This window comes from Grammomys surdaster, unplaced genomic scaffold (assembly GCF_004785775.1).
Source record: "Grammomys surdaster isolate TR1022 unplaced genomic scaffold, NIH_TR_1.0 63, whole genome shotgun sequence".
Taxonomy (NCBI): Eukaryota; Metazoa; Chordata; class Mammalia; order Rodentia; family Muridae; genus Grammomys; species Grammomys surdaster.
Window position 1 is genome coordinate 19,473,920 of NW_021604565.1, and position 24,865 is coordinate 19,498,784.

General features: G+C 36.9%; 1 protein-coding gene across 3 annotated transcripts in view; it reads right to left on the minus strand.

Moving 5' to 3' along the window:
* Positions 1–1,002: 1,002 nt before the first annotated feature.
* Rspo2 (R-spondin 2) overlaps positions 1,003–24,865 on the minus strand; it is a 131,722-nt gene continuing 107,859 nt past the window's right edge. For all 3 annotated transcript variants that reach the window (XM_028767412.1, XM_028767419.1, XM_028767402.1), the window contains exon 6: positions 1,003–2,852. In XM_028767412.1, the coding sequence (XP_028623245.1) occupies positions 2,737–2,852 (116 nt within the window). In that variant the 3' untranslated portion in view covers positions 1,003–2,736. The remainder of the gene's footprint in view (positions 2,853–24,865) is intronic.

Genomic DNA, 24,865 nt, shown 5'->3' on the forward strand with positions numbered 1-24,865 from the left:
AATCAGTAGATTGAAGGTGTCTGATAATTCCATAAATGTTTATCCATTGCTTATCTGCAGTATGAAAGATGGGACCTAGGATTATGGATGGCAGCAAAATCCTCTACCAATGAACAATTTTAGATTCTATTTTGTTTGTTAACAGAATGTTTTGGGAGAAAATATAAATAGCCAAAGAAAGAAATAATAGGTAACAATTTGTGTGGTACTTGGTAAACTTCTACAGTAATCATACTACACACACACACACACACACACACACACACACACATATATATATATACATATACATATAATATGAGGCATATATATTTTTATATATACATACATACATTACATACATACATACATACATACATAAAATCATCCAACTCTTAACTCAAAGTCTCTACTAGGATGTTTTGGTTTCCTCATGATATTTCTTCCATGAAGTCCTGCAGATACCACAACCCAAAGATGCTCTCATAGAAACCGGTGTTATATTTTCCCAAAATTTATTATGTGTACAAACTTCCTCCTACACTAAAAATTATATTAAAAATAGCTAATATGTCTAAGTGTTATGTTTAAATGTTTCTAAATACAGTAAGTGTAGGGAATGACAAAATCATATGTTCAGTATAGATGGATGTAATGTTTTGCAAATATTTGTGATGCATGGTCAAGTAGAGTCCATTAAAATCTGTGGGTATGGAGAACTGTAGTACATGTCTTAGCTAATGTAGCCTCTAAAACATAGCCCTATGGGTAGATAAGAACCCACAGAGATTAAGCAATTAGTCTCAGGTTTCTTAACATAGATTGAAACTTAAGGAGCCTCGTTCTGAAAAATCCCACATTCAACTATTATGCAATAACATTTTACATAAATGAGTATCATAAACACTGATATCAACATAATCTCTCCTGGTTTTGATCACTCACTGGTAGGCAGTAGTGTTGGTAAGGCTTAGCACTTTCCCTTAAGTGCACTGTTAAAGCAAAGAAAAACAGTCTAAAAAACAATGTTTTAAGTTTTTAATGCACAAAAACAACACCCCAGAAACATAACAAGCATTGACTTAATAACAATGAAGTATGATATTAAGGAGACCCCACCCACTTAGCAAATAGGGAATAGAGTGTAAATAGACATGGAGAGAGGTGACCACTTTAGGATTAAGTTCAAGCCCTAAAGTCGAATAGAACATTCAGATATGGCTTATCTTGCATCAATATTTTCATAATGAAGCTTAAGACATCTATACATAACAGCAAGATGATTCTGAATGAACAGAAATGCTAAAGAGGTAGTTTTGCCAATGCAAGGCAAGGAAAGGCTTTGCCTTGCTTTGGATGTTTCCTCAAAACTATACAACTTACTTTGTTCTAAATTTTCTCCTGGATCAGTCAGGAAAATAATGCATTTAGAACCTGCCAATTCATAAACCTAAGGACCAATTGACCCAAGGGGACAAAGATGTTTTGGAAACCATGGCTGTGTGGGTCAACTAGAAAGCTTCCATCTTGTTCTCTGTTCTAATGTAGTCGATTTCGACTCAATGGAGAAATGTAAGATATGGCTCTCACTTGGGGGAAGCCATACCATTTTCTTTTTCATTTTCTGGGTTGTTTCATGACAGCAGCTTCCCCAGTGACCCATGAATACTGCCAAGTGACCTATCATTCAAAGTCATGGATTATTTTGAGCTTAAAAAAAGTAATTGGAAATTATATAATAAATACAAGTAACTGCACACAAGTCTTCTTGTTTTCAGACGTATTTCATAAGTCATCAATTTTTGGAATTTGGCTTCTGATGGCCCAGATGCTGCATGCTGCTTTCTCTCTGTGTGTGTGGTGACATGAACTGGGGAAGTTCTATCAGCACTGAAACTCTGACATCAGTTATTTGACTCTATATACAAACTAGCTTATCCTATACTTACAATTAGAAACAAGCCCAGCCCACCCCCTCCAAAAAAATAGAACAAAAGAAAACAAGAGGCAACAAAAAGCTTCTCAATTTTCAAAACTAGAACAGCCATGTACCAGGCCATGGTTAAGAACCACTAGAAACAAAGTGACATCTTATCGATCAGGTATAACTTGTTACACACAGAAAGCATAAATATACAGTAAGGACCTTTGAATGTAGCTCAGCGGCATCTGTACATGTTAGCACTAGAATGAAACGTAGCAGGCATTTCCACTGCATATCCCTAGTTAGAAGAGAGTCTCATTGTAAGACCATTTGAAGGTCACCGATGCTAAGAATGCCGTGAGGTGACACTAAACATTTTTTCCATGCACATTTGTCTTTGACAATGCATAGTGTGAGAAATGAAAGTCACAAGTGAACAGTGCTTGCTCGCTTAGCATTGTCATCCATGAAAGTAAGCACAGGTGCATTCTCCAGTGGTGATCTACTGCCTCGTGCCTCCTGCAGGTCCACGGTGCCAGGGACAGGTTCTTTTAACACACTGTGCTCATCACAAGAGTACAGATGCATCAGATCACACTGATTCAGCTCAACAAGCTCCTGCCATCACAGGTCCCAGATTCTAATCAAAGCATAAATAACCCAGAGTCCATGCTTGGGCACCTCCCTTTACAACATTACTGAAAATGGATACTGGTCAGAGGATCAGAAATGCTGTCCACCAGTGTGGATTAGAGAGTAGCTTTGTGCACATTTGCAAAACAACAGCAAAACAAAACAGAAAACCTCAAAATGCCCCAGCTTTTTCTTGTATTTTATTGGTTCACTCTGTCTGTGGCAAGGAAGACGCTGTGCTGCTCTTGGGCTCTTTCAATCAGCTTCCGTCTCTTCTTCTTGTTTCTCTTCTCTTTTGCCTTTGGTGTTCTCTTCCCTAGGATTGATAAAGAAAGGGAAAATAGAGAACATCAGAAAAGTCTCTTTCTTAAAAAAAAATACTAACCATTAAGAATTTTGTACAAAGCCCATCTGGAAAACATCACCTATGGAAAAAGGCAGCCTCAAAGGGAAAATTGTTCACATTAATTTTGAAGAAATAATAATAATTTTCTAAATTGGATATGCTGTCTAGAACGGAGACAGATCTTCTTGTTACAGGGAACTGGCATATCTAAGAACTTCCCAGAGGCCAGATGAGTCTTTCAAATATCATCCTGGCACAAAAAATTCATTTATGCTCTCCTTTTAACAATGCTACCTTTGACTAGCCATCTTTGCATCTTTTTGCTGCTCCACATGCCTCTTGGTCAAAAGAAAATAATCTTTTCTCTATAGTAAATATAACAAAAGTTTCAAGTGCTCTTCTTAAGGGTGATGGGGGTCTTGCTTTTAACACCATTCCTACCAGGTTCTCTAGGGTCTAATGAATGAAACAACGTGTGCACTGATTTTTTTCATTTTTCTATAAAAACCAAACCTCATGAAGGATCACTCATCATGTGTTTCATTAGTTCTTATCTAATTGGCTGGGCTAGTCATTCTTATTAACACTGAGAAGAAGGCTTGGTTGTTCTAGCAAATGGGTGATAGGTGTTTTCCTATCAGAAAACCATACCAAGTTCTTCTATTTCCCTCCTCTGCTTTAGCTACTAGAAACGCCTGGACCACAATTAAATACTTGAGGTTTTCCTCCATCATAGATTATTGCATACAATTCCTCCTCTGCTTCTGCCATCTTTTACTTCTTCCATCTCCTATTTGCGATCTGTATTTCACTTCAGAAGGAATTAATATTTCTTCACATATATGTATACACAAGATTATGAAAAAAGGGAACAAGAAACAGGAGGTACTTGGGTTTGGTTATTTTATATTACAAACATACAGATAAGTGACATGTTTAAAAGAAAAGGGGCTTCATAAATGTTCCATTTTACAGAAAGTTATCACTACACACCCTCAGCACAGAAAAAACTACTCTAGAAAAAAATCCGGTTATCAACTACCCTTCTCTACCTTCTGTGCTCCAATGTTATATAACACACATGTTCTACTCTTGTAGGGTTCAGCTATCAGATACCAAAGCAATCACCATGGATAGATAGGACAACAACATGGAGAGGACCATCCAAATGATGCACTTCAACCCTATACATATGAAATTCAGTTCCCTAGCCCTTTGCATTATCACCTCAAAATGGAGATGGTAACTAGAAAGATACATCAACCAAAACAAACAAAACAAAAAACAAAAAAAACAAAACTAGATGGGACTGGAGAGATAGCTCAGTAGTTAAGAAAAATTGCTGCGCTTGCCGAAGATCTTGGTTCAGTTACCATAGTGATTCAAAATCATCTGAACATAACTCAAGTTCCAAGGGATCCCAGGCTTTTCTGACCTGTACAGACACCATGTAACAATATGATATGATTGATATATATACATATATATATATATATATATATATATATATATATATATATCCACACACACACATACAAGAAAAATACTTACACTAATAAAATAAATCTTTACAAATTAAAATAAGCAGGAGATGAATGAAGGAGGTATAGCTCTTTTAAAACCAAAGCAAAGACTTCAGTTTTGTAAGTTAAAGGAAGTATTTCCTACTTGTTCACTTTCTGATTACATGGTCACTGTTAGGGTTGAGGAAGGGAAATAGTCTTATGCCTCAAATACCCCAGCAAAGTGACAGAAATAGAGTCAACATTCAACAAATGGTGCCTGAGTAAAAACAAATATCACATGGAAGATGATAAAACTTATTTTAATAGACTCTACATTAAAATAATGAGAACATGATCATACCCCATATTAAATTATAAAGGTCCTTGAAGTTAACTTCTGGTTCTCATTAAAATTTGGCATTAATGTTATAATGGCATTTCGCCATCTTTAAACATAGTTAATCTACCCAATGAAACCCTAGTCGAAGCCGTCATTAATCCAAACAGCTGTGAAGTCATAACTATGTAGATCCATTATCTCTAATGATGACACGCCTGATGAGCACAAAGATGTGCTTAAGAGAAAAGACCATGTTTATAGAGAAGTGTCAATTACAAAGATTTACAAAGATTTCTCAGTTCTACATGTTCCCTAACTAAACAAATACCCTAAGTTCACAACAACCATTGCTGGCTATGGTTTTAAACTCATTTGGTTTACAAGAAGAACTCAAGAGGAAGACACAAGAATCTTCCTGGGAAGGGGAAACAGAATAGCCATCAATGGTAGACAGTGGTGAGGGTGGGGGATGGGAACAGGAGAGATCAGGTTGGGGAAGGACAGAAGTACAGTGCACTGAGAGAAACAACTGGAACTGAGGGACATCTCAGGCATTCCTAATACAATGAATACTCCCCAGAATCTACAAGGATGATCCTAGCTTAGACTCCTAGCAATGGAGGATATAAAGCCTGCTCTGGTTACCTCCTGTAATCAGGCCAGGCTTCCAGTGTGGGGACTGGGACACCAACTCAGACACAAAACTTTCAAACTATAATTTGTCCTGCCTACAAGATATTATGGGGTAAAAGTGGCACAGAAATCATTAGAGTGGCCAACCAACGACTTGTCTAGCTTGAGATCCATGCCATGAGAGGGACCCTACCCATGTCACTGTCTAGAAGACTAGAAAACAGAGACGAGATAGCCCAGAGATCTAGACTAGAACCAAACACAGACAGACAGACAGATAGATAGATAGATAGATAGATAGATAGATAGATAGATAGATGGATTATAGATAGATAATAAAGTCAGTGAAATGATTCCTAATAATATTCTGTAATACTGGTCCATAGGAGTCTAACAAAACCACCATCAGAGAGGCTTCATCCAGCAATTGGTGTAGACAGATGCAGTGTACACAGTCAAACATTAGGCAGAGCTCAGGAATCCTACAGAAGTGTGGAAGGAAGAATTGTAAGAGCCAGAGGGGTCAAGTACACCACAAGAAAACCTACAGAATCAACTAATATTAGCCCATGAGGGGCTCACACAGATTGAATCAGCAACTAGGGAGCCTCTATGGGCCTGACCTAGGCCTTTTGTATATGTTATAGTTGGGTAGCTTTGTCTTCTTACAGGACTCCTAACAGTGGGAGTGGTGGTTGTCTCTGACTCTTCTGCCTGCTTTTGGGACCATTTTTATCCTACTGTGCTGTCTCATCCAGACTAGTATTACTGCAATTCGATATGCCATCCTTTTTTGCTATCCATGGGAGGCCTGCCTTTTCTGAAGAGAAATAGAGGAAAAGTGGATGGGCCGGGGGGGGGGGGGGGGGGAGTGTAGAAAAGAGAGAGGCGGGGTGGTCAGACTGTACAAAATAAACAGAATGCATAAAATATTCATTAGGTTTATCATTCTTTTATCTAAATCTAGGCATTTCTCTTGAAAGTAAATTGAAATTAAGTGAATGGAAAATGAAGCTAAAACTTCTCGCTTAAACTTGTTCTACTAGACTGAAAATGTCAAAGAGAGCTCCCGGCATTCACAATTTCAAACTCTTCATGTGGAAAAGGTCGCTAATATAAAATAAACTCAATGGGGCTGGAGAGTTGGCTCAGTGGTTAAGAGAACTTGCTGCTCATGCAGAGGTCCTGGGTTCAGTTCATGCTGGTTCACAACCATACATGACTTGAATTCCAAGAGATTTGAACTCGAGCTATGAATGCTTGTGAGCCCTTATGTATACTATTTTCACTAAACCCTGATCTATGCATTGGGACTCATACTTTTAAGGCAGCTAATTTTGTGTCAGTAATCTAATAACTATTCCAATGAAATCATCAGTATTAGAGAGTCCCTGGCTTTGTAACAGGACAGTGGCATTTACTTGAAACACTTGGTATTGTGGGCTTATTCAGTGATGCTTCATAAAACCATGAAATATTTTTTCAAACTGAATTTTTTTTGTGTGACAAGTTCTAATTAACAATGATTTGGGGACCCAGTGATAACCATAATGGTTTTCCTCTGAAAACTGTTAAATGTAAACTCTTTACCAATGTTTGACTGATTGGTTGATTTGTTTTTGTTTGAACCAGTACTATTTCTAATATTAAATATATTGGAAATACCAAAGAAATAAGATTGTAGGCCAAAATCTGACCACAAACAGGAGTAAATTAAGTGAAAATATTTTGTGGTCCACAGTAGATTGTACTGACTTAATGCTCAACTTAAAATAATAAAACAATACTAAAAAAGAAATTGTAGAAAAGATTCTGCATACATTTTCTTTTCCAAATTTCAGACATTAGTAAATTAGGTTAAGACTGAGAAATATATCTGATCTTGCTCTTAACTATTTGATAATCTTTATTGGACATAAATATGCTAGTTTTTGTTCCCACTTAATTTCTTTTAAATATATCTAGATATATTTATATATCTATGTGAGGATTGGATATTAAAAGTTGGAGAATGACTTCTATACATTGTATTATTGCATATTTTCAACATATTATGCACATTTAAAGGCATGCATACTTGTTACCCTAAGAGAAATCTAACCGATTTAACTTTCTTACTCTTTAGTTCAAAAGGGAATATTCAGAATCTTTACTTCAGAAGGTTAGAAATGGGTTGGTTTTATAAGTTTGGCATCCCACACAATATGCAATTCTACTGACAAATTTTACACATTATCCCAAGTGCTTTGAGAACACACAACCCATTACTACAGCATGAATCTCTTCAGAGTATAACAGTACAACCTACAGAATGGATCTACCAAGAACCATTCTATGGATGCAAGATGATGACTTGTCTATTCTATAGTCTTTAAGGAAATCAATGTGATTAAAGAGAAAAGCTACTTCTGTGATAGAGAATCGGATATTGTGATTGACATATGCGGCAAGACATTGAGTCATCTTCTACATTTATGGTCACTGTTAACCAAAAGCTTATGACATATAACATGTCAAAGTTGTGTTGTTAAGATGAAAGGAAGATAAAATTATCAAGATGAGCAAAACTAGAAAGGTATTATCAAAGCCACAGGGTGAAAGGTGGAGAAATGCTTGTGGAAATATTCCTAAGGGTCATCTATGGATTGCTGCTATTATATTCACAATACAGAATGTTATTTTGAAACAAAATAGCGAGAGGACTCACAAATCACATGAAAATCTGAAAACAATGAATCTGCTGAATTCACTTTTTGATTCTTTTATAAATTCTCAAATCCTACAGTTTTTATTTGACTTTTGAGAAAATCTTTGCATCATTGTAGAAATGGTTCATATACTTCCATCAGTACAGCATAGAGGCTATATAATGTCTCCATACTTCCTCCTGTTTGTCCTAAGAAAGACTTTCCAAGATTAAAAGTAATAGAGGTACACTGAAGGGAAAAAAACAGTAGCTGTTATTATGAAATAGAAAAGCTTCTATTGCCACATATAATCCTATACATAGAGATAGAAATTATAAAGAGGCACATATGACAAATATAAAATTGTAGAAGTATAATTACTGTTATAGCCATAACTATAACAAAAATAATCACCTATGTCCAACATGAAATTTTGTGCTTTGTGCTATTGCAAAATTCTGTGAATTCATAAAATCTTTCAAGCAGCTAACACTAAAGGCTGTAGGGTCACTTTAACAACTGAACTCTCGAATTTTGCCCCATCTAACTAGGCAGTCTGGGTGTATGACAAGAAAGGCTGATTCAATATTCAAAGTCTGAGTTACAGACAATGAATGGTAAATTGGTGATTTCTTTTTCTCATTGGCACACTGAGTTTATAGAAGAAATGATTAGGAAATGAAATTTATGTTTTTTAAAGAGTGATGAATGTTTCTGTAAAAAAATTACATGTCGTTTCCTGTTTTAAATATTTTAAGAGTTCATATAAAGATATATAAAAGACCTCAATACAATTCATAAAAATATTTAAAATGGTTAGTAAATATATGTAACAAATAAAAATGCCAATAAAATGAAGTTTTGATGAAGGACTCCTATGAGTACAAATCCCTAAATATATAGGAATATGAAGCAGCAGGCATCAGATTCAACAAAGAAACATAACAATGATACAGCCATTCTATGAACCCATCTGGTACTATTCATAACTTTTGACTGAGACCTACAAATCTATCATAGGAAAATAATATAAATGTTGGCAAAACTGTCTGCATAGAGATGTTCCCTGTGATAGTGACAGAAGAGTGAATTACCTAAGTATCTTTGTATAATTTTTCATGACCTCTGATTTTTATGACTACTGATGCAATAAAATACCCTTGCAACAGAATTGATGTACTTTATATTGTAAGGCTCTAGCAATTAAATCCATTCCTAAGATTACTACTATTACATGTCCCTAATATTTATCATTAATGGGTCTAAAAAAAATTCCTTTAACATAAAAATGCTCTCATTATGATCACAAGGTAATTCATTCAAAGTGATCACACATATTTGGATATAAAGTACATATGCTTAGGAATAACTGGCCAAAATCCTTCAGACATTGAAAATGACATTTAATTAAAAAGGTGCTAGTTTTACCGTTGTTTTGTCTAGAAAGATATGTTAAGTTGGCAAACATAATGAGTAAGCCTGGACCTACCACAGTCTGTATTAAGAGTTCATCATAACTATTTTAAATGCAAATGAAGATTGTCTTTACTGTATGCATGTAATGTTCTAATACATTTTCACCTTGTAAAATGACTAAATCAAGTTAATTAACATATCTATTACCTCACATACTTATCCATAGTGGGAACACTGAAAGTCTCTCTGGAACTTTCCATCATGCATATTCTTATTTACATGAGCTTGGGAGTCAGAGGTAAAGGGAAGGTGAAGAGTAATGTAAATGCTGACATTCATTAGGTTTTTTTTCAAAATTATCAATGTGTTAAAAATTAACAAGCCACTTATTAAGAGTTTATTTGCCATCTCGATTTCAAATGCTAGACCAAAAACTTACAAGTAATCACTTAGTCACTTCAAAATTTACAAAAGAACAGATACTTTTTGAAAACATACAGATACTTTGTACAACATACAGTAGAAAAAAAGAAAGCATCTTCAATAAATGGTGCTGGTCTACCTGGTGATCTGCATGTAGGAGAATGAAAATAGATCCATATTCATAAACCTGCACAAAGCTCAAGTCCAAGTGGATCAAGGACCTCAACATAAAACCAGATTCATTGAATCTAACAGAAGAGAAAGTGGGAAAGATCCTCGAAACTCATTGGCATGGGGGAAGGAAATAATCACAGGATGCAGAGGGAGGGAAGGAATTGGGTGGGCGAGGGGAGGAGGGGAAAACGGGAACAGGTATTGGGGCAGGAGAGAAGCTCAGAGGTCCAGAAGAATGGAGATAAGCAGTATCAGGAGGTTGGGGGGGGGGGGCTCTAGAAAGTACCCGAGACCCAGGGGGTCAGGAGTCCAAGGACTTAATGGAGGTGACCTTGGCCGAAATGCCCAACATTGGGGAGAGGGAACTCGAAGAGTAGATAGATAGGGCCTCAAGTGGAGGGATAGCGTTACTAACCCACAGTCAAAATTTCTGACCCAGAGCTGTATCTGTCTAAAAGAACTACAGGGGCAAAAATGGAGAAGAGATTGAAGATAAGGTGGTCCAATGACCGGCTCAACTTGGGAGGGCAACAAGGCCTGATACTATTATTGATGCCATGATATGCTTACAGAGAGGAGCCTGGCATGACTATCCTCTTCAAGGCCCTACCAGCAGCAGACTGAGACAGAAGCAGATTCTTACACCCAATCATTGAACTGAAGTCTCGGACCCCTATGGTTGAATTAGGAGAAGCACTGAAGAAGCTGAAAGGGAGAGTGGCCTCACAGCAGTTTCAACTTACCCAAACCCCTGGGAGCTCCCAGAGACTGAGCCACTAACCAGGAGCATACAGGGGCAAGTCTGAGGCCCCTGGCACCAATACAGCAGAAGTCTGCCTGGTCAGGCCTCAGTGGAAGATGCACTTAATCCTTGAGAGACTTGAGGCACCAGGGAAGGGTATCTTCTAGTGAGGGAGGGAGCACTCTCTTGGAAGCAAGGAGGAGGAGGAATGGGATAAGGAACTGTAGGAGAGGAGCAAGAGGAGGGCAATGACTGGAATGTAAATAAATAAAATAGTAAAAAAAAAAAAAACCAACCTTGTGCATGTAACAATAGCAAACAGCAGGCATCACTTTGAGAGAAAGTGAAGGGTGTCACAGGACTGGTTATAGGAAGATTGAAGGAAGGAAAAAGGAGAAAGTGATGCAATTATATCTTAATTATGAAGCACCAAAAAGACAAGATTAAAAAAGAAAATTTCCGCAGCATAATATGGTTAAACACTAAGTATACAAAACAAAAAGCATACAGATAGCTGCAATAAAAGAAAAAAAACATTATCACATGCAAAAAAAAAAAAACTTATCAGAATAGTAGCTGGATTCTCAATAGAAACTCTGGAAGCCAGAAGAGCCTAGAGCAACTCATTTCAAGTTCTAAAAGACCATCATGATCAATCTAAACTAATATGCAGCAAAATTATTTACCATTTAGCATATAGTTGGAGAATGACAACTTTCCATTATATTAACAGCCTGAAGGAGGAGGAGGAGGAAAAAGAAGAGGAGGAAGAATAGGAAGAGGAAGAAGAGGAGGAAGAGGAGGAGGAGGAGGAGGAGGAGGAGGAGGAGGAGGAGGAGGAGGAAGATGAAAGACTGGAACTAGAAAACACAACAAAAGCTTTGGGTCATATTGAAAACAGTCCAAGACAAATGTATAGTTCTAAGTATCTACTTTAAAAATCAGAAAGAACATAAATAAATGACTTAATGAAGCAACTTAAAATTTGGAAAAATAAAAACAAAACAAACCCAGCTGACAGCAAGAAATAATAAAAATCAGAGTAGAAACCAATTAAATAGAAACAAAGAAAAAATACAAAGACTTAACAAATCTTAAAGCTGGTTCTTTGAAAAGATGGAAAATATTGATGGACACTTGGTCCAACTAACTAAAGGAAAGAGAAGACTCAAATTAGCAAAATCATAAATGCAAAGAGAAATATCACAATAAACCCAAAGAAATTCAGAATATTATAAGAGAATTCTTTAAAAACCTGTACTTCATTAAGTTGGAAAAGACATGGATAAATTTATAGATGCAGTCAATCCACCAAAATTAAATCAAGAAGAGAACAACATCCTAAACAGACCTATAACAAATGAGGAGACTGAAATAGTAATACAAATCTTTGCTATGAATTAAGTCCAAGGCCAGATGGATTCACAGCAGAATTCTACTAGACTTTCATGAGAATACACAGCCCATCCTTCTTAAATTATTCAAAAACAGAAACAAGGAGGAGCTCTTCCAAACACCTTATATGAAGCCAGCCTCACTCTAACGTGAAAGCCAGGTAAAGACACAGCAGAAAAGAAAACTACAGGCCAATTTCACTGATGAACATAGATTTTAAAAACACTCAATAAAATAATTATAACAAATTGCAGATATACAACAAAATAGATTACCCACCATAACCAAATTGGATTTATTCTTGAAATTCAGAAGTAGTTTCATACACTCAAATCAATAGAGAGAAGACACAAGATTAAATAGTTGGAAAAAAAGGCCTCTGAGAAAATCAAATTTGCATTTATGATAAAAGTCGCAGAGAATGTCTAATTAGAGAAAACATATCACAACATTATAAAGACTGAATCTGAGGAAGCCACAGTTAGCAACTCCCTCAATGGAGGACAAAAACCACTACCAAAACCAGCAAAACTAGAAGCAATCTTACAGGAGTCGGGAATGAGACAGTCCACAATCCTCACTCCTTTTCAACATCATGCTTGAAGTACTAGGTGGAGAAACAAGGCAAGAGAAGAAAATTAAAGGAAACCAAATAGGAAAAGAAGAAGTTCAACTATCCCTCTTTGGAGATGACAAAATAACATATGGGATCCAAGAAATTATAGTACAAAACTTCTAGACACTATCAACAAACTAAAAAATATAGCAGGTATGGAGTCAAATCACACAAGTCAATAGCACAAACCAACAGCAAACAGAGACATAAAGAGAACATTGCTATACTTCTATACACAGTGACCTTAAAGGAAATAAAATATCTAAGAATAAACCTAACCAAGGAAGTGAAGGGACTTTACAATGAAAACATCAAACCACTGAAGAAAAGAGATAGTGGAAGACATTAGAAGATGGAAAAATTACCCAGTGCTCTTGGATTGGTCAAAATAGTATTGTGAAATTGACCATTTCATTAAAATCTTTTGTCAGATTCAAAGCAAGACCAAGAAAAAAATCTACATCTCAGTCTTCCCAGAAATAGAAACAACTATCCAAAAATTTATATGGATACACATAACACCCGGGATAGCCAAAATAATCTGAACAGAAAGAATAATACTAGCAGGATTACCATTCCAGAATTTAAGATATATTGCAGAGACATAATAATGAAAAGCACTGTGGTATAGGAACAAAACCAGACATGTAGATGGTGTAGACAGATGGAAGAAAACCATAACTTTATCCATTAATATTTCACAAGGATGCCAAAACCACATTCTGAAGAAAAGAAGACATCTTCAACAAATGGTGCTGGATGTACACATCCTTTTACTTCCCACTTTTAATCTCAAATGGATCAAAGACTTAAACCAGGAACATTGAATCTGCTAGAACACATATGTGGAGGAAAAATAGAACTCTATTTGCCAGAGAGTTAAAGCCAACAATTGTCAAACTAACTTCATAAAACTAAAAATCATCTGTACAACTAACGAAACTTTCAGCCATGTGAAGAGGATGACCACAGAATAGAAAAGAATCTTTGTCAGCTATACATCTGATGGAGGCCTAATACCCAGAAATCATAAAAAACTCAAAAAAAATAAAAGTCAAATCAAAGAAAAACCAACAAAAAAAATCACCCTTACTCATTTTTTTTTTAAAAAAAAAAAAAGGGCCTGGAACCTGAGCAGAGCAATCTCTAAAGAAGAACAAAATAATGGTGACTAAGAAGTGGCTCAAAGATGTTTATAGTTCTCAATAATTAGGGAAATGCGTGTCAAAATAATAACTTTACTCCAGTGAGCATGACAAAGATAACAAAACAACCAACAACAGATGCTGGAAGGGTTGTAGGGGGGAAGGAAAGCCGCACCCAGGTGGTCAGATTGCAAAGTGGTCTATCCACTCTGGAAATCAGTGTGAAGAATTCTCAGAATGCTAAAAGTAAGTCTATCACACAACCCAGCTATACGCTCCTGAGATGCCCAAGAGCTCAAAATCCTACTCCACAGATACCTGTTCAGCCAGGTCATTGCTGCTCATTTACAATAGCTACAAAGTGGAAACATCCTAAATATCCTACAACCAATGAATGGATAATGAAAATGTAGGACATGTACACTATGAAATACTTTTCAACTGTAAAGAAAAATGAAATTTGCAGGTTCATGGACGCACCTAGAAAAAATAGTCTTGACTGAGGTAATCCAGACTTAGAAAGACAAATGTTTTCTGTTCTCTCTCATCTCAGGCTCTTAGCTCCAAATGGTGAGATGTGAGTACATATACCAGAGTAACTGCAGAAAACAGGAAAACATAAGGTACCATTTCCAGAGTAGGAGAGAAACAGAGAGAATTGCTAGATGTGAGTTTTTACCAGAATAAAGATAACAGAAAATGGCCTCTTTGGTCCTTATATTACATGTGTGGTCCATTACCCAGTTGGCGTACCTTTAAGATCTTGTTTCATATTTAAAATTGAAGAAAGAGAAATCAGTCAAATTCAAGAAGCGCTTGTACCGACGTGAACTATCATACTACCACTGAGGTTTTCTGCATATGGTATTTTGAATATCCCTGGCTTTACAGCCATATAATTACTGTAATAGTGATGACTTTGATAGGACCGTTTAGATAGTTCCAAGCCTTTAGCAGTGCACCTGATGCAATGGGGTTGACAGCAAATCGACAGGGATGAAACCTGCCTTGGTTCCCTGTAACATTTGTCACCCCAGATAGCATAAGTCCATAGACAGAGCTTACACAGAGGGGAGAAAACGTTCAAAGATATGATCCTCTTCACTTAATGATGAGGAAGAATAAGCATGGAGAAATGAATAAAATTATTTTATAAATAGTTTATGTTCGTTATAAAGGGCAAAATTTCTGGGTAGGGGAAACCTAACGTAAATCTAGTTCTATTTATGTTGTGTGGGGGGGTAATATAATATATAGTTCTACCACAAGGGGGCAGTAAATCGCTTTTACTGTAAGACTACTGGTGAAGCATTTGGGTTTTTTGTTTTGTTTTGTTTTGTTAATTGTTCAGGGAAACTTCACAGTTCTTATTTCTTAAATTAATTTAAACCTCACTTTAAAGCTTATTTTTTCCAGAGATAAGTTCTGTAGAGGATTAAACAGTAACAAGACCCGAATGCAGCACAAGGAAAAAATATAATTGCTGTCCTGTCAAAAAGATGTCTGTGGACAAGAGAAAAGAACTGTGACGACGATCCCACTCTCCAGCCATTTAGGAGAAAATCACTACCAAAGCCAACTATCAGGAGACATTTTCTTACGGGAAAATGAGTACACGCCCCAGCTAAGAATCGGTCTTCTTGCTTTTATCTCTAGTTTACAAGAATACTTCAAATTAACCCTGATCTTCAGCAGCTTCTCTTTCACACAGTGTACACAGGCTCTATGTCCAGAATAAAAGCTGGCCATCGATGACAACTCCTGACAGAATACTGTGAGCAAGCTGGCCTCCCACCCAAAGGTAGTTAGCTTCGGGGATATAAGTCAAGAGGCAGCAAGTGACATTTCAGACATGCTGTTCAAGTTCAGCTCTGCGAGGTACGCTGGATACCAAGCAAGTGAGGCACTGAATGTCTAGAATGACCTATCCACCTTCCTCTACCTAATTAGTACCAGGGCCGGCTGCAAGCAAGGGTTTTGATTTCACTGGTTCTTATACAGGCTTACAGCCTTAAGAAGTCATTAGAGGAAGATGTTCTTGCTGAGTCTTTTTTCAGTGAAGACAAAATGCATTTATAGATGACTAATATTCCCCTTAGTGATTTCTCTGACAAATGTCACTGCAGCACAACCATGAAAACCCTTTATTTTTACTTGTTGCATGGGGTTTCTGTAAATTCACCCTGAACCATTGTTTATTCTTTACCTTTTGTTGATATTCAGTCCACAGCTTCCTCAATACAGTTCGAGACTATAGATCGTATGATTACCACACATTATAAGTACTTTCTAAATATTCTTATTTAATTGAACATTGTGAGACAGATAAGTACTCAAATCATGTTGCCAAAAATATTGTTTAGCAACACTGTCTTGATTTACTCAAAATAAACAGAACTGTCAGAAAATGATAAGACTCACTTGGCAATTTTATATCAAGTCTGAAAAATAGCATCAAGATTGTCACATTTTTATGTTATCAGTCTACTTTAGCTTAGGTGTTCAAAGGGGCCACACAAAGCTAAAAGTTTATCAATGACACTAACATTTTAAATATATAACAAATGATTTACAATACGAAATGCCACTGAATCAGAAATTTCCAAGGGGAGAGTCCAATTTGAAGCTTCTATAACGTCAATAAAAGACAAAGCCTGTCATCAAACAAGAAAAATATATAAAAATAGCAATGGGCCATTATACAGCTGCAAACTTTTCTTGATCTTAGTATGCTGTCTTAGGGTCCTGTGTTGGAATATAAGCTAAGATCATGGAACAGAAGCAATTCTATGACAGGAAAACAAATGACCTAATTTTAAAATGGGCAAAGGACTGGAAGAGACACTTCTCAAAGGAAGAACAGCATACTCTGATGGGAAGTCATAGGAAGGCAGCAGCTGTCCAGTGCTGGCAGAAATATAAGTCACTGCAATAGTTAACATGAAGTTTCTTCTAAACACATAGAATTACTGCATTACCCAACAGTCCCAGTGCTGCATATCTACCCAAAGGTACTGAAATCGGTAATGTTAAGTTGTCTGATGCCCCCATCATACATTTCTACATTATCCACAATAGCTAAAATGTGGGAGCAACCTGAGGGCCCATCAATAGATTCATAAATAAAGTAATTGTGATGCACAGTGGAAAACTCCATGGCCTTCAATACAATAGCCTGTTATTAGTCACAGTGTAGACAGAACTGGACAAAATTATAGCAAGGAAAGCAAGCCATTACAGAAAGATAAATAATACTGTGTGATTTTACTTATATAGAATCTATTAAAAAAATGCTGACATGGAAATAGATATAAATGTAGAAAAGAAAGAGTGGAGGAACAGAAGATGCTGATAAAAAGGATTTGCTTTACAAATAATTAACTGCATTGCAGGTGATCATAGTCAAAGATAATTATATATTTCAACATTTTTAAAGGAAAAAAATTTCCTTGCAGTGCTGAAGAGCAAACACAAGACCTTGTTCATGCCAGACAAACTTTTATCAGGATGCTTCATGCAGTTCAGTTAAAACAGTTTTATATGTGATTGCAGAAAAAAATGAAGTGAGACTGCAAATATGTCAATTAGCTAGATATAGTCTTGTATTACATATAATGTATACAGAACAGAGACCAACAAACAAAATAAAATAGATTTTTTTAAAAAAAAGCTCACACATGAACAGTAAAAATAGGTATGTATACAAATCCAGAGATAATCACTGAGCATTTAATATGTTTATACCCCACATCATACTGGGCTTTCTTTCAGTAACAATCAAGATATTGTGCCCCTAAGGGATTGTTGAACATACCAATTTAAACAGACTAGAGAGTATACATTGTATATTTCAAGACCTGAGATGGGAGAACAATGAACAAAGAATTGGTCTCTTTTAAATGAAAGTTAATTTTTCTCTTCTACAATAGTTTCCCCACCCCGCCCCCCATTCCTTCCACTATTCCCTACCTCCCCTCTCCCTTAGTGTCACTCCACCTCCATTTCCCTTCAGAGAGAGTAGTCCTCCAAGAGACAACAATCAAACGTGACACAACAAGCAACAAGACAAGGCAAAAGTCCACATGTCAGTGTCGGACAAGGCAACCCAATAGGAAGGAAAGAGTCCCAAGAGTTGGGAAAACGATCAGAGACACACCTGCTTCCACTGCTAGGGGTCCCACAAAAATGTTAAGCTAACAATCATAACCTATATGCAGAGGTTTAGATAATGCTAGAAAAGATAGTGTATTCAAAAGGGGGAAAAATAGTTTTCCAATCTGACACATAACACAAAGTTCAATTCCTAAATACAATATAACTTTAAATGAAAATGTCAAAAAAAAAAAAACTATACTAAAATCTCTTACTACAAAATCAGGATTGGGGAGTTTGCTGTGAGATTGTGTCTCCTAGTCCTAGCACAAGTACACCTATAAGGCCTCACCAACGAGACTGCCTAAGTGTAAGATGAACAAAGATAACACCAAGAGACATGCCAAAGTGGATTCAGAAATGTCCATGGGATTTCAATCTTATCAAAGAACTATAGACAACCGCGAGGAAAGCTAAGAGATGAGGAGGTGGTCTTCCAAGAAAAGCACACCGATTGGTTGTGCTGTGCAAATGGTCATTCCTGAAAACATATATACAAGTAACATGATAAGGACTGAGTGCTTATATCTAGGGATGTATGTATACCCATATTCATATATGCATGCAATAACAATGAAAGGGAAGACTGTGAATTTTAAGGAGAGTGGAGAAAGATACATGTGAGGGCTTGGAAGGAGGAAACAAAGGGAGAAGTGATTTTATACACACACGGGCACACATATGTGTGTGTCTGTGTGTGTGTATTACCACTCCCCCCAACAAACACACACTTATAAGCAAACTTTAATGGAGTGTAAAAGCAAGACACAAACTATAAGTGCGCATTTGAAACACACAACACTTAGCAAGGCTTTTTAGCCAGAATGCTAATAATGAAAATATGAGGATAGTCAGCCATGGCTCAACAGCTGGATCACTCCAAACCTGGCCCAGGCATACCTCTCAGGAGCCAAGGGAGCAAAGCAGCCTTGTGCACTCAACTGGCATGGTGGGTGAAATGCACACCAGACTCCCGAGTGACTTTACACAAGGTGATGAGAAAGATAATGTTGAAGTCTAGCTACTGTGTCTGCAAAGATTTGCCCAGCAATGCACAACCAGAATGGAAGCACAGTGCTTGAAAGTTTGTTGAGGTGAGACTGAAGAGTACCCAGAAATCATCTATCTTAAATTCATACTCTATTTTAAGTTTCTGTTGGTAAGCGTTTGTGTGCTTTTTATCATGCCCCCCCCCCACAGTCAGAGGTTGCCTGGGGACGTTCACTCAGGCACTATCAGCAACTGGACAGATGAATACTTTTTCCATCTCAGCCCTTCAACATTGAGTTGCTGGAGCATCCTCCTAGGATCTGCTAGTAGGTTTCACTTACAATGTTATCCATCCCATCACTCTAACTAAGTGTTTTAGGAAGAAATTTAGAGGAGTGTTGGCCAGGGCAAATCCATTCAAATGCCATTTTAATCAGAAGCCAGGGGTCATTAATACTAAGCTCATTCAAATATTCATTACAAAGAAAACACATAGCTAAACTTTATATGACTGAGAACAACTCACATGACCAATGTCATTTTTTTTCACATGAACACAAAATGAAATTCTAACAATTCTACCTGAACAAGAAGACACGGTCACAAGACTCATCTCCTTCATCTATCTGTATTAAAATTCATTTACATCCATTTATCCCACAAAGACCATTTTAAAGACCCAAGAGAATACTTAAGTATTCTTAATAACTTTAAGTACCAAGGAGTTGTTGACTCTTTGAACTCCAATCCTCCTCTTGTGGTTACTCAAGTATGATTTCTGAAAAGTGAGAAAAAAATCACTGGCCACTAGGTTCCATACAATCTGCAAGCCCTTTAAACCTTATTAGGTCACCCTTTACCCTTGCTGAAAGCATATAGTTAACAGATATACTACTTAGCTGACAAAGTTTGCAAAATTAATTAGCTTATATAAACAGATACTGTGCTCATTCATCTTTTGAAATGGCATGTTTGTTTTAGAGACTCAGAATTTATTCTTGCCAACGTCTCCCAAAGTAGACTGCAAATCTTTCAGTAATGCCGTTCTTCTAGCTTAACCATTGGGTTCGTTTACTAAAGATACCTAGAGGAAATGAAAGTAACACAGCTGGGCTCAATGCCATTCTATTTTTTACATGTGAAACATTTAGAAATAGTGAAGTCTCAGAGTGGATGCTTTCTTGCATCATCTGAGTTCGGGAGAGCATCACAGAGTGGAGGTTGGCGACCAAGTCTTAGTTTACTTTGACCTCCCATTCTAAATTAACCCAAAGCCTCACAGCTGGTATCTGCTGTAAACCATGGCTATTTCTCTGTAACACATGAGGAACAACAGTAACCTGTTAGGTAAAGATTAAGTGGAAAGCTGAACCCTGCTCATGGCCCGATATGAGCACTCCAATCACCTTAGTAGTGAAGGTGTTTGTCATTGCTAATAAAAGCAATAAAGAATGTCGAAGCGCTCAAAGGAGCACAAACAGATCTTAACTTTACTGAAATCAACCACATTAGATAATCTGAATCAGAGCGAAACCACAGGAAAAGTTGTACCATGTGCCCTGAAGCCACGAAGTTCAATGTCATGTTCCGACTCAGTCAGACCATGGATATTTGGTTGTTACAATGATATCAGAAAGGCTTCCTCCTACAGCTGTCGATAGGTATCCACTGGTAGGGATGAGATTTACTGTAGATCCTATGTATCCTCTGACTTACACGGATTTGCCAAAGTAACTTTTCATTGTTTTGAGTGGTTAAGTAATGCTACAGAAGTTACTCGTGTCCAACAAGTAAGGATCACACAGCCAAAGGAAAACACCCAAAGGAAAACAAATGTGTAGAGGAGATAAATTCACTTCATGATGGATGTTTACCAAAAAGAAATTACATCCACAACTCTCTCAGTTGGGGACCAATGGCAAGCTACATGCCCCCTGTTTAGCATCTGAAAGCCAGCCAGATCCTGCGGCTTGGCTCTCTCACAAGCCTTAAATACACGCACTCCCAGATCTGCACCCAAGAAGGCAAATTATGTGCACGCTGCTCTCAGCTAAGCAGCAAGGGAAGACAGAGTTCTATAACTACAAGCTTGAGGAGATTACCCAGATAAATAGCTTCAGTGTCTGCTGAAGTACAAGTATTCAATTAAGTCTTCAGAATCACTGAAGAACCCTTGAACTCACAACGCCAGTCCCTCTTCTCGGACTATCTTCCGAGAAGCATTTTCAAACTATCTTCGTAGCAAGAACTCGGAGACATTTACAACAGAAATAAATCTCAAAATTTATTTTCTCATTGTTTTTCCATCTCTCCCCAAATAAATGTCACATTATGAAAGGGATGGAAAGCAATTACCTGTATTTCTAATTCTCGGTTGTGACAGTTAGACGGTATAATGTCTAAAAATGTTGCTGGGTAGAAGTATATAAGCCCAAGCCAGCTGTGGTACTCACAGAAAGACTACAGTCACACATCCACAGGCTTCCAGGTGACTCTGATGGTTTCAGTGGTTTCAAAACCATTTCTCCATGTCATTAAGACTGGTTTTATCTATTGTTTTTGGTATGGGCTGACATCAACACAGGTTCTAGTTAACATTAATGTACATGCACATGTATATGTATGAGTACTATAGAAAGCATTATACTTATCTTGCTGACCCTCTACAGATTCATTCCAATCTGCAGGAGAGGAATTCTTTTACAAACGGAGAGACAAAGAATCAGTTGAGGTTATTATTTAACTCTAGAGGTTGCCAGTCTACTCAGCAAATATCTGGGATATGGAGTCTAAAGCTTTTAGTCTTGGAAATATGCAGTATTTCCTGTTGCAATTGCCTAGACAGTGAGAAGAAATGTAGGAGTGGGTTTGCAAGAGAAATGAATGTAAAGGAAGAGTAATGCAAGCATCTCAGGCTCTACTGCCTGAACGCTATACTCTAATTGTAGTAAAGAAAAAGGCTGCTTCAGTACTAAGTAACTCTATCGTTAAAGTTCTATTCTCCATTTAACCTGATGAGTATCCTTCACTGTACCAGAATTCTACCAGAGACTTCTTGTGGTATGAAGATACATTCTGAACCATTAGTTAGAAAACAAATACCACTGTGCTAAAATTATACAGTCTTGGTTTTGTAATGATTTCAAATTATGTTACTTCATCTCTAAATAAGTCATCTAACTCATGATGCATACACAGTGAAGTCTTATTAAATAGACAACTATGATCTAACACTGAAGAAATAGGATTATTTTCAAAAGCATCCCTGCACTCCCCAACACATATCAAGACCAGACCCAGGCACTGAGGTTGGCCTCATTACCAGACACTTGGCTTGGCCACTATGTGTCATTTTTCATCTCATGACTGTATGATATGGTTCAAATCCTTACTTAACTAGTTGACATGCTAAAGCTACCAAGTATGATTTTATAATCCAATTTGTTTCTCATCATTTAGGCAGATGTTTTAACCAAACTGCTAATTTGTTTCAGAGCATACATAAAATCCAACATTTCTCTCTACCCAGGATGGAAAAATACTAGCATTTTGCCAGCATAAAAAAAAAAAATAGGTTACTCCCATAGAATTTTGTGATGAAAAAATTAAGCTAACTATAAGACAAAAATTTAAGATTAAGACTAATTTACTAATTTTGCACTAAAATTATATCAACAATAAACAATAGTTACTTTGTTTGAACTATATCTCTTTGAATTAATGTTGTTTCCTACTTACTAAAAAGACGATTACTATAGAGTGTGTCTTTATTATTTACATATCCTCCAAATCACAGGATTTTTCAGTCCTTCTGGCTCCAAGATAGCCTATGTCTAGCAATGCCCTTGGTAATTTGAGATCTGCAGTATACAGTTAACACAAGCCTCTTTTATTTTCCTTTACATGCCTTCAGAGTACATGAATGTTATCACTCCACATGACTTTGTTTCAATACTTGGTGCTCATAAAACTAACTGAATCATACATCTCTATCGTGTCACTGAAACAAATATAATACTATAAAAATAAGAGGGGAAAAATAAAATATAGCTGAGTAAAAAAAAAAAAAATCAGAGACCTGGATAGGAACCAACAATAAACATGAAACAAGCAACTCAAATACACTTCAGGGAATTCACACCACAGCACACATAATAGCTGCATTCCACAGAGAAATACAAAGCCTAGGGGATACTATGAAGGGAAAGGCATTTGCCCAGTTTTCTTTTTATCAGGGCAGCAAGCAGAGAAATCTCCACATAGCCAGATATTATGTCTGAAGTACAGCTTGCACATTCCTAAGTACTAAAGAGAGACAGTTACATATACAAACATAAGCTATTTCTTTTATGTATATGTGGGAGGAAGGTAGTATTTAAAAGAAATGGAATTTGGACTGGGAAAAGAATAATAAACCACATAATGCCTGAGCAACAACATTTAGCCACCGTGTTGGTGTACTTCACTAGCAAAATAATAAAAAATATTGGCTTAACATTAAAACAAAGTGACCACACGACACAAATTATAACATGTTTTGGAAAATGCCTGTTATTTCTTAAGCAGCAAGCACAGGACCTACATAGTCTGTACTAGGTCCTCTGAATATAGCTATTAGCTTAGCATTTTTATGGGACTTCCTACTGTGAGAATGAGTGGATCTCTGACTCCTGCGCCTGCTCTCAGGACTCTTTTCCTCCCGTTCTGTTGCCATGTCCAACTCTGATATGATAGCTTTGATTTCTTATATTTTACTTTGTTCTGTTTCATTGTTATGTCTTTAAAGTTGGTTGGTTTCCTTGTGTGAGGCAGAAAAAAGCAAAAAATGAAAATAAAAAGTTCAGCATCCTTAGCCAGCAAGGGAATGAAAATTAAAACTACTTGGAATCTAAAACAAATGGCTATCATTTAAAATGTTGAGGCCTGAAAATGTCCGGTAACATAATATAGGTGTGCAGTAATTTGTTTCAAGGTCAGGATACCTAAATGTAAAAAGCAAAACCTTTACCTTGTGTAATAAACATACACTCTTAGAAAGCTTGTCTCAAAATAGCAAAGGAAAGGTCACTTAGAATCTCACGAAAATAATAGTGAGCGAAGAGAAGCAGGAAGAGGAGTACTGAGTGTACAGACAGCAGGTAACAGGTAAATGATGCTGAAAGTCCAGAATCAAGTGGAGTTGGTGACTATGTGCACAAGGGAAATCACAACAAAACAACAGGGGTTCGCCTGGAGATCTAGGCAGTGGCTCAATTAAGGAGGAAGGTGATACTAGCCAATACAGGGCAAAACGTGTTGAACAGCCAATCTGATGAGAAAACAAGAAGTCATTTTTATGTGTTTTGAGTTTGGAGTTTATGTGGGATGACTAGGTAGGAATGTAATGGTTGGGACCAGGGTAACAAGGGGACTGACAAAACAGGAAGTAAACATAACAATGAGAGGGCCACTGAAGAAGAAGGGAAAAGACTCAAGAGCACCCAAGAGTATGTTTGAAACACATGGTAGAAAATTTACTTGACAGGACCTGGGTTTTAACGGTAGCATTGCAAAAGATGGAACAAGAAGGGTAGTTATCTCTTACAAGAAATTACAAGTGGGTTCAGTGTATGAAGATATGCCAAGAGAGGGGGAAAATGAGTGAATTGACTTAGTTATCTACTATAAGGAGAAGACAGTAACATCTTTTGAGAAGATTCAAGGTTAAAATAACAAGCATATGGAATGAGAGGGGGAGGGGGGAGGGGGAGGGGGAGGGGGAGAGA